Source organism: Miniopterus schreibersii (genome assembly GCF_964146895.1).
Source record: "Miniopterus schreibersii genome assembly, chromosome: 12".
NCBI lineage: Eukaryota > Metazoa > Chordata > Mammalia > Chiroptera > Miniopteridae > Miniopterus > Miniopterus schreibersii.
This window is the reverse complement of record NC_138112.1, coordinates 71,271,997-71,281,066: the sequence shown is the minus strand read 5'-3', so window position 1 is coordinate 71,281,066 and position 9,070 is coordinate 71,271,997. Positions and strand designations below refer to the sequence as shown.

Sequence of the window (9,070 nt, the reverse complement as noted above, 5' to 3'; positions counted from 1 at the left end):
GATGCGCGGGAGATTAGCAGCTGGACTCTGGCCACAGTGCTCGGGCCAACTTGACGTCACCAGGCTGAGAGATGAGTTCCCAGTGGGGCTCTGGGTGGGGGGGTGCTCCCGAGCAGGGCATTCCTTCCCCAAGCCTCATCCCGCTCAGCCCCTCCTCCTCCCCCTCCCCCTCCCCCTCCCGCCGGGCCTGGAATTGGGTTTGGGGCGGGTTCTGCTTCTCTGCTTCCAAAGACATCTCCAGCGGCAGGCGAGGGCTCTCCACCGCTCCGGGCTCCTGCTTCCCGAGGCTCCAGCCCGCTCTGCGCTGGCCTGCAGCCCCGCGGCCCGCGGCCCGAGCCGGGCGGCACCGAAGGAGCCCTCCAGCAAGGGGTGCCCTGGAGGACCAGGACAGCTGCAGGTAGCTCCGTGGGGCCCAGGGCCCGGGGGGAGGGAGGTGCAGGAACCGGGCTGCGGGGCGAAGGCCAGGCAGGGAGGGAGGACAAGGTGGCACCTTCAGGGCAGGCAGCTCCCAACAACCACGCAGCCCCAAGCAGGAGCCCCGAGACCCCAGAGAGGGCTGTCACCACCTGAGCGCCTCCCATGGCACCCTCAAGGCTCCAGGAGTCCCAGGGACCTCGGGGACCTTGGAGATTCCTCCTTCTGTGGAGCAGGCCCTGGAGTCCTGGCAGTTCCCGCCGACCCCCAAGCTGCCCTCCGCTTCCAGGTCCTATCCTGCCCTCCAGCGGGTGTGGCCTCCCCCTCAGTCCCTCCACCACCCCGGCGGCAGCAGCTGTCCAAGCCTGGAAGGGTGGGGAGGGAACACCCAGTGGGCAGCATCCCAAGCTGGGGAGATGGCTCCCACTGCTCTCACGCACTCTGCACACCCCACGCCCCACGACTGGGCTCCCTCCTTCCCGGGCTGAGCTCAGGCAGCGGGGGGCCGTGCTGGGGTAGACACAGGGGGACCAGCCTGGGCAGCCACAGGAGGCTGGACAGCTGTGTCCTGCCTTGTCCCAGGCCTGAGACACCTGGTGTGGAGCTGGCATTGGGTCAAGGCTGTTCATGAAACCTGGAAGGTATCCCTCCACCCAGATAAGCCTCTTCAACACAAGTTGTGAGCGGAGGACTGGGGGGCAGGGGCTGGAGTGAGAAAACGCAGGCTCTCTGTGTCTGGGGGGAGTGACTGCCAGGGCTCCCAGGTCCAGCCCAGGTGGCAGCCTGGGGACAGGAGAGGGGCTGGGAAGACAGATTGGAGAACTGGAGTCTGACGGTCCCCCTCTGGGCCTCCTGGAGGACAGCCTCACCTGGGGGCTGGCATAGGTTTGGGGCTGAGTCGTGGTGGGGTGGGGGTGAAAGGAAATGAGGGTTTCCTAAGGCCGGAGGAGACAGACAGGTAATCGGGGGCCCATCCTTGGGTTTTGGGTTTTGAGAGGGTCAGGGATGAGCTGAGCTGGCAGCATTCTGGGTGGGGGGTCTGCTTTAGCTCCCATAGGCCCCATCCCAACCTGAGGAGCGCACACTCACACATGGCCCACGCATATGTCATACACATGTCTTTTTATGGCCCATCTGGGGTCCACTTGGCTTCCAGATCTCTCTGTAGAGTGCAATAGCTTTTCCCTGCGGGCCCAGAGACACACAATTGCACCCACCCACCCATCCATCAGTCAGCAGAGGTGAGCTTGGGCCAACTACTGCCCCGCCCAAGCAGGGCACCATGCGCAGGTCCCAGCCAGCTGCCCTTGGGGCACCTGTGTAGCTGAGCAGGGGTCTCACCTGCCTGGGTGAAAGGGTGGGCTCTCTATGGTCAGGATGTCCCTGGGGTCCAAGCCCAGAGCCCAGCCCTAAGGGGTGGTGCCTGCCTGGAAGGGCACTGAAAAGACAGTGTGCAGTGCAGGGGGTGGACCTGCGGCCGGGAAGGATGGGGTGAGGTGGGTAGGTTTGGGGTTGCAGGTAGGCACAGAGAAGCGTGAGGCCTGCCTGGGGCAATGGAGACAACTAGAGTCAAGACTGGGGGGGGAGCAGGGGTAAGATGCACACTCCCTGGCACAGCTTTGTGCAAACCCACACTGCACATGCATCGTGAACTCGCTCACTTACTCCCGCGCACAGGGCTCCCACCCCCTCTAGTAGCCCCCCTGGGGCACCTTCACAGCCCCCATGCTGCACCGGCCGCTGTCCAGGGTCGCAAGGTTCTGGGGGCTGCACTGGTGCCTTTGGCTGGAGGGTACCAAGGGTTAAGTGGGGCTGGCAACCCGCACCGACAGCCACCCTTTCCAGCCAGTGATGGGCGGGCCTGCCGCCCTGCCCCTGGTGGCTGGCGAGGGGGCTGCCCCGCCTGGAGGAAGGAATTCCGGGGGAGTGGAGCTGTGCACGCTGCCCAGCGCTCCCTGCAGCTGAGGAGGGGCCTAGCCTTCCCCGGGCTGTGCCCCTGCAAGACCCCTCCTCTGCACACAGCCTCAGTTTCCCCACTTGCACAGTAGGAGGGGTAGGTGCTTGGCTGTGGAAGCAGAGCTCAGGCTGGGGGACCCAGTGCAGGCAGACCAATGAGCTCTGCCCAGCCAGGGTGGACCAGTCCCTGGCAGAGAAGCCCCCTCCTGGGACTGTCGCCCCTCCCAAGCCTCCCGGCTGAGTCCAGCTGCCCCTCTACCAGCCTGGAGCCTTGGCCCTGGCAGAGACCTCCTGGCTTGCTCCCTCCAACTGCTCCTGCCTTCACACCCGCTGGAGTCCTGACCATATGCAAACCTGCAAAACCACAGCGTGGGCCTTGGTGTGTGCCCCTGGACAGGTGACCTCACCTCCCTGAGCCTTGGTGCCCCACTCAAAGGGGAATGACCATACCTGCCTCATAGCTGATCACAAGGACCGAACAGGATGACAGGTGTGGGCCAGCTGGCACAGTGCTCAGCGTCCAGCTGGCAGTCATTGACGTGGGGATTGATGGTGGTGACAATGATGCTGATGATGACCGAGCTGTCCTGCCTTCAGGGCACCTGTAGGGGAAAGGCCAGACACCTTAGCATGTTACAAACACAAGGCCCAGCCAAAGGCCTCCTCCTCCAGGAAGCCTCCCTGCCTTCTGGGACTGACTGCAGAGAACCTGTGTCCCACCATGGGCTGAGCACAAAGGAGGTACCCAGCAAGTTTGTGTGGCTCCCAGGGAGGTCTCACCAGCGTGTCAGTAGGGTGTGTGAGGGACCCAGGCAGGAAGTGACGGGCTCTGGACTCAGCAGAATGATCCCTGTGCCTCCCACATGGCCCTACCTCTCAGGTAGCCGGGTAATTACTGGTCAGCCTTTCCTGTAAGGTAAGAGCCCTAGGAGCCTGGGGACAGGGGTCTGGGGAGGGGAGAACACTGCTGCCCTGATGTGGCCCTTTCTGCCTTCGCAGGTGGGGTGTGCCAGCCAGTGAGCTGCGAGCAGAGCTGTGAGGGATCTGGACTCCTCAGGCCCGGAGATGGCTGCAAACTGCTCCTGGGAGGCCCATCCCACCAACAGGAACAAGGCAAGTGCCAGAGGCAGCCCACGGCAGGGGCGCTCCGTGGCCCCGGGCAGGTGGGACAGGTGCGGTGGAGGGGGCAGACCCAGCCCAGCATCTCCCCACCTCTCCCCACTCTCCTCCACCGGTCCCATCCTCCCGGTCAGGACCAACAGGTGGGCAGCAGGGCCCCTCGGGCTCTATGGCCGGCACTGGTTACTGGGTCCCTCGGATCCCCAGTGTCCTCATCAATGAGGCAAGCACAGAGGACTGGATACCTGTGCATCCCTTGGGGGCATAGATTACCAACCCAGAGGCCTCCTTCTATCCTTCCCTGCAGAGATGGGGTGGTCGGCTATTTTCCACGGCCACCCTGAAAGGCCAGCTCCAAGGTAGCCCTGATGCCATGTGCTCCATGGAGCGTTGCCTGCTCCGAGTCACCCTGCCAGTGTGGCCCAAGGCCAGGGTCTTAGTCACATTTACCTCCTGTCTTCAGACACCAGCCGTGGCTAAGACTGACAACCCCCACCTCCACCCCCAGGACCCCTTCTCCCCAGAGGCCCTTGAACACTCGAATTCCATCCTGAATCAGGCAAAACACTCTCACGGTGGAAGAAACTCCGCGTTTACCTGGTGCCGCCTTCCAACGTTTGAGGAGCCCGAGGCTCCCGCTAGGGTAGTGGCTTGGCGGGCGTGAGCCCAGGGGCAGAGCCGGGACTCCTGCCCAGGGCCCTGACCTCCAGTCCCTGGCATTTCCCTCCTCTGAGAGTGACCACTGTGCAGTGGCAGCCACAGGGGCAGAGACTGGCTGGGGGGAGTCTCCAGAGCCCCCTGAGAGAAGGCAGAGCCGAGGAGGGGGCCAGGCTCCGGAGCAGGCATTTTCCAGGCGGCATGTGTCTGGGGAGGGCAGCTCCACACCCAGTGACTCACCCGGCCTCCCGCTCTGACTCCAGGACCAGATTGCAGGCTTTTTCCAGCGGCAGAGGCACTGAGTGATCTGCCCGTCGGATCCAGCCCTGCAGCCAGTCCCCTCCCAGCGTCCGAGCTGGTCCTCCGCGGGCTTGTTTAGGGCCTGGTCTCAGGAATCACTAGGTCTGGTGCCCCAGCTGAAAGGAGGCTGGTGAGAGGCTACTCTGTGGCTTGGCGTGGTCGACACTACCGGCAGGAATGGCTGAGAAAGATCAAGCTAAGCCCTGGCCAGTGTGGCTAAGTGGTTAGAGTTTTGGCCCACTCACCCAAGGGTTGCAGGTTCGATTCCCAGTCACGTACCTGGGTTGCAGGTTTGATCCCCAGGCCTGGCTGGGGCACGTGAAATAGTCAACCAATGGATGTGTCTCTCTCATATCAATGTTTCTCTCTCTCTCTTCCCCTCCCTCCCTCCCTTCCACTCTCTCTAAAAATCAATGGGAAACATCCTCAGGCAAGGATTAACCAAAAAAACAGGGCGACTAAGGGGCTTGGGGGTTGACAGACAGAGATGTTGAGCCAATAAATGTACCTAGAGGAGGATGAGTGGTGACAGGACCCCCTTAAAGTGACCTCATCAAGACTCCCCAAAGTTCGGCTAACACCTTCCAGTCCCTGTTTGTAGATTCCCCTTGACTCAGGGGGCGTCAGGCCCAGAGAGCAAGCCTTCAGGACCCTGCTTTCTGCCAGAGCTGGCAGCCATCCTAAAGGTGGCAGAACTGTCCTACCTCAAGAACCTCGTGTTTGTTTTGTTTCGTTTTGTTTTGTTTTGTTTTGTTTTGTGAGTCACGAGCGATGGGGACTGATACCCAGCTTTAGAGTGGACAGGAGGCTGGGAATGTGGGGCCAGGGCCAAGGCCAGGTTCAAGCTGTGTGGTGAGAGCACTGAGATGGATTAGTGATGCCTGCCCAGGTGTGGTGAGAGCGCTGAGATGGATTAGTGATGCCTGCCAGGTGTGGTGAGAGCACTGAGATGGATTAGTGATGCCTGCCAGGTGTGGTGAGAGCTGAGATGGATTAGTGATGCCTGCCCGGGTGTGGGAAGCGAAGTGACAGCCTCTGGGCAGCAAGAGCGCTGGGAGCGAGAGGTCAAGACCAGAATCTGCAGCCCGGGAATTGCATCCAGCGCGCAGATGTGTTGTGTTTGGCCCGTGCAGTGTTTTTTAAATATGAACATTTAAAGATCAGGATAGTCACATTGCAATCTAGAGTTCTGGCTCCTCTGGGGGCGGGGGAAAGATGACCAGAGCTGGAGTGGGGGGCTGCCCACTTACTTGGAAAGGGTTCTCTCCAGCCTGCCTCTGCACCCTGCCCCCTGGGTCTTCCGTTTCCTGCACCTGGCCCACCTCCACGCATTTATATCTCAGCCCAGACCCTACGGGCCAGACTGGCATTTGCTGTATACACATGAGCAGTCGGATCAGCTGTTAAAATATTAAAGTGCTTTGTAGAGCCAGATAAATAGCCACTGCCTCAGCCCCTCCCCCTCCCCAGGGACCCCTGGACTAGATCCCCCACCATCTAGATCCCAGAGGGCTCCCTGGCCCAGCAGGGGGCCACCCCAACTCCCCAGGCCTCTCTGATCCCACTGTGAGCCAGGCCCACTCTTTGCTTTTTGTAACTTGCACCTGGTTTCCTTTTATTTTTTATTTTTTTTAAATGTTTTTATTGATTTCAGAGACAGGAAGGGAGAGGGAGAGAGAGAAACATTGATCAGCTGCCTCCTGCACGCCCCCTACTGGAGATCGAGCCTGCATCCTGGGCATGTGGCCTGACCAGGAATCAGTCACCTCTTGGCTCATAGGTCGACACTCAACCCCTGAGCCACGCCAGCTGGGCATGGTTTTATTTTTTTAATAAATATCTTCACACTTTAGTGTGAAATATTGCAAATGTACAGGAAACCTGGGAGAATAGCACAGTGCCTGGCACACACCCCCCCCCCCCCCCAGTGGTTCACTGTTAGTCTCTCTCCACAGGGCCACTTGCTCTCTCTCCCTGTGTCTGTGTGTGTGTGTATGTGTCTCTCTGTGTCTCTCTATGTGTGTGTGTGTCTCTCTCTCTGTGTCTCTCTCTGTATGCGTGTCTCTGTGTTTGTATCTCTCTCTATCCCTTGCTACACTTTCCGCCCTACAACTACTTGCAAGTAAATTGCAGACCCGAGCAGAGCGGATGTCGTCCGCACCTTCGATGAACAAGGACATCCCCATTCGTAGCACGGTCCACTCGCATCGATAGGATACCATCGTGCGCGCAGTGCGCCCTCTCCTCCCGTAGCTGCCCAGTACCAGCCCCGGCAGCAGGTTCCACCCTCTCACGGTCCCGGACCCAGCACTGCGTTCCCTGGCCCTGTCTCTCCCACCTCCCCCCGCCCGGGAAGCTCCCCGGCTCCCCTTTACCTTGCACAGCCAGTGTCTGTTCTGACCGGTGGGCGGCCCGGGGCCTGATGAGGGATGGGCACGTCACTGTCACCCCTGTGGGCGGCCAGCTCAGGCTCGGGGTCACAGGGTGGCGGCGCCCTATGGAACCGGGGGCCTCGCCCGCTCTAGCTGGAGCCAAGCAGCCGCCCCAGAGCCAGCGGCTCTACAGGTCGGCAGGGAGGGGCGCAGGGGCCCCGGGCCGGGCCCGCCGCCGGCCTCACCGGGTCCCCTCCCTCGGCCGCGCAGATGTGCCCCGGCCTGAGCGAGGCCCCGGAGCTCTACAGCCGCGGCTTCCTGACCATCCAGCAGCTGGCCCCGCTGCCGCCTCCGCCCGTCATGAACTACATCTTCCTGCTGCTCTGCCTGTGCGGCCTGGCGGGCAACGGGCTGGTGCTCTGGTTCTTCGGCTTCTGCATCAGGAGGAGCCCCTTCTCCGTGTACTTCCTGCACCTGGCGGGCGCCGACGCGGGCTACCTGTCCAGCAAGGCCGTGCTGTCCGCGCTCAGCACCGGGGGCTTCCGGGGCGCCTTGGCCGAGTACGTGCGCGCCGTGGGCCGCGTCCTGGGGCTCTGCACCTTCGTGGCGGGCGTGAGCCTCCTGCCGGCCGTCAGCTCCGAGCGCTGCCTCTCCGTCATCTTCCCCGCCTGGTACTGGCGCCAGCGGCCCAAGCGCCTGTCGGCCGTGGTGTGCGCCCTGCTCTGGACCCTGTCGCTCCTGGTCACCGGCATCCACAACTACTTCTGCGCGTTCCTGGGCCGCCAGGCGGCCGGGGCGGCCTGCAGGCACACGGACATCTTCCTGGGCGTCCTGCTCTTCCTGGTCTTCTGCCCGCTCATGGTGCTGCCCTGCCTGGCGCTCGTCCTGCACGTGGAGTGCCGGGCCCGGCGCCGCCAGCGCTCCGCCAAGCTCAACCACGTCATCCTGGCCGTGGTCTCGGTCTTCCTCGTGTCCTCCATCTACCTGGGGATCGACTGGTTCCTCTTCTGGGCCTTCCAGATCCCGGCCCCCTTCCCCGAGTACGTCACCGACCTGTGTATCTGCGTCAACAGCAGCGCCAAGCCCGTCGTCTACTTCCTGGCCGGCAGGGACAAGTCGCAGCGGCTGTGGGAGCCCCTCAGGGTGGTCTTCCAGCGGGCCCTGCGTGACGGGGCCGAGCTCGGCGAGGCCGGGGGCGGCACACCCAACACGGTCACCATGGAGATGCAGTGCCCCCCCGGGAACACCTCCTGAGGGGTGGGCACCTGCGGGGGAGACGGGCCGAGCAGACCCCCAGAGACCCTTCCCGGGGACAGGATCTGGGCAGCCGCCCCGGTGCCCCAGGACAGGAAAGCCCGCCTCCCGCCCCCCAGGACCCCTTCTCACCGGGCTGGAGGCTCCGTGAGGGACCAAGCAGACCCGTGGCCTCGCCGGGCCCGCCCCCACCCGGCCACTCTCCTCCGTCCGCGGCCCACTGCGCGGAAGGCGGCCCGGGTGGCAGGGCCCTCCTCGCCCCAGGCTGGTCCAGAGAGGAGGGGAGAGGGGCCACCTGCTGCCCCTTTTGACAAGTTCCCCTTGAAAAGGACACAACCGGCTTCCTCCCGCCGTGGGGTGGACCCGAACAAACGGAGCTACACGGGAGAGGGCGCGGGGTAACCTGCCTAGTGGCTCAGTCCTTCTGCAGGTGGCGCCCCTGCCCCCTCGATGAACCCTGTGGTGACTTTAATGGGTGTGTTTCTGGTCACAGCAAGCAGGGGGGAGACGGAGGACCCCGGGCAGCTGGGGTAGGTCACCCTCTTTGCTGGCTCCGTGCCAGCGGGCCCCAGCACCCTCCCGGAGCACGGAGCACGGGGTGTGTCTCGGCTGCTGTCCTCCCGGTACCCCGGCGCCTGCAGACCACCCAGGCTGTCTCTGGGGCCCGGGCCCCACCCGAAAGTGGGCACTGGCTCTACCTGGCCACCCAGCCCACCTCCAAGCACAGGGACCCCGTATAGCCAAAGGAAGTTTTATGAAATAAACGTACGTCAATAAAGGTTTTATATCTTACTGCCTCGGTCCTGCCCGTGGTCTTGTTCCCCCGCTAAGGTTCCCGGGCAGCGGCCTTTCCATGCACCCCTCCCCCACCGCCACCTGCTCCGCCCACAGCTGTTTCCTCTCCGGGCTGGTCCCCCTCCCCTCCGATGGTCTGTGCTCCCCCCGACGTGCTCCCTCTCGAGGTGAGCTTTGGTCCTCGGCGACACGCGCCATGCTCC

The 9,070-nt window shown here is 62.9% G+C and overlaps 1 protein-coding gene across 2 annotated transcripts; it reads left to right on the top strand.

Annotated features, from left to right (window-relative positions):
- On the top strand, nucleotides 1-8,864 carry MRGPRF (MAS related GPR family member F). 2 transcript variants are annotated; one of them, XM_081154191.1, is made up of 3 exons: nucleotides 1-397; nucleotides 3,370-3,483; nucleotides 7,089-8,864. In XM_081154191.1, the coding sequence occupies exons 2-3, from the start codon at nucleotides 3,436-3,438 to the stop codon at nucleotides 8,070-8,072; spliced, it is 1,032 nt and encodes a 343-aa protein (XP_081010317.1). In that variant the 5' UTR covers nucleotides 1-397; nucleotides 3,370-3,435; the 3' UTR covers nucleotides 8,073-8,864. The 2 variants fall into 2 exon arrangements, with proteins under 2 accessions (XP_081010317.1, XP_081010318.1); XM_081154192.1 differs by lacking the exon at nucleotides 1-397 and adding an exon at nucleotides 2,676-2,767.
- The last annotated feature ends 206 nt before the right edge of the window (nucleotides 8,865-9,070 follow it).

Coding starts and splice junctions, on each gene's coding strand:
- MRGPRF (XM_081154191.1), top strand. CDS start 3,436: ATGGCTGCAAACTGCTCCTGGGAGGCCCATCCCACCAACAGGAACAAG. Junction 3,484..7,088: donor ATCCCACCAACAGGAACAAG/GCAAGTGCCAGA, acceptor TCGGCCGCGCAG/ATGTGCCCCGGCCTGAGCGA.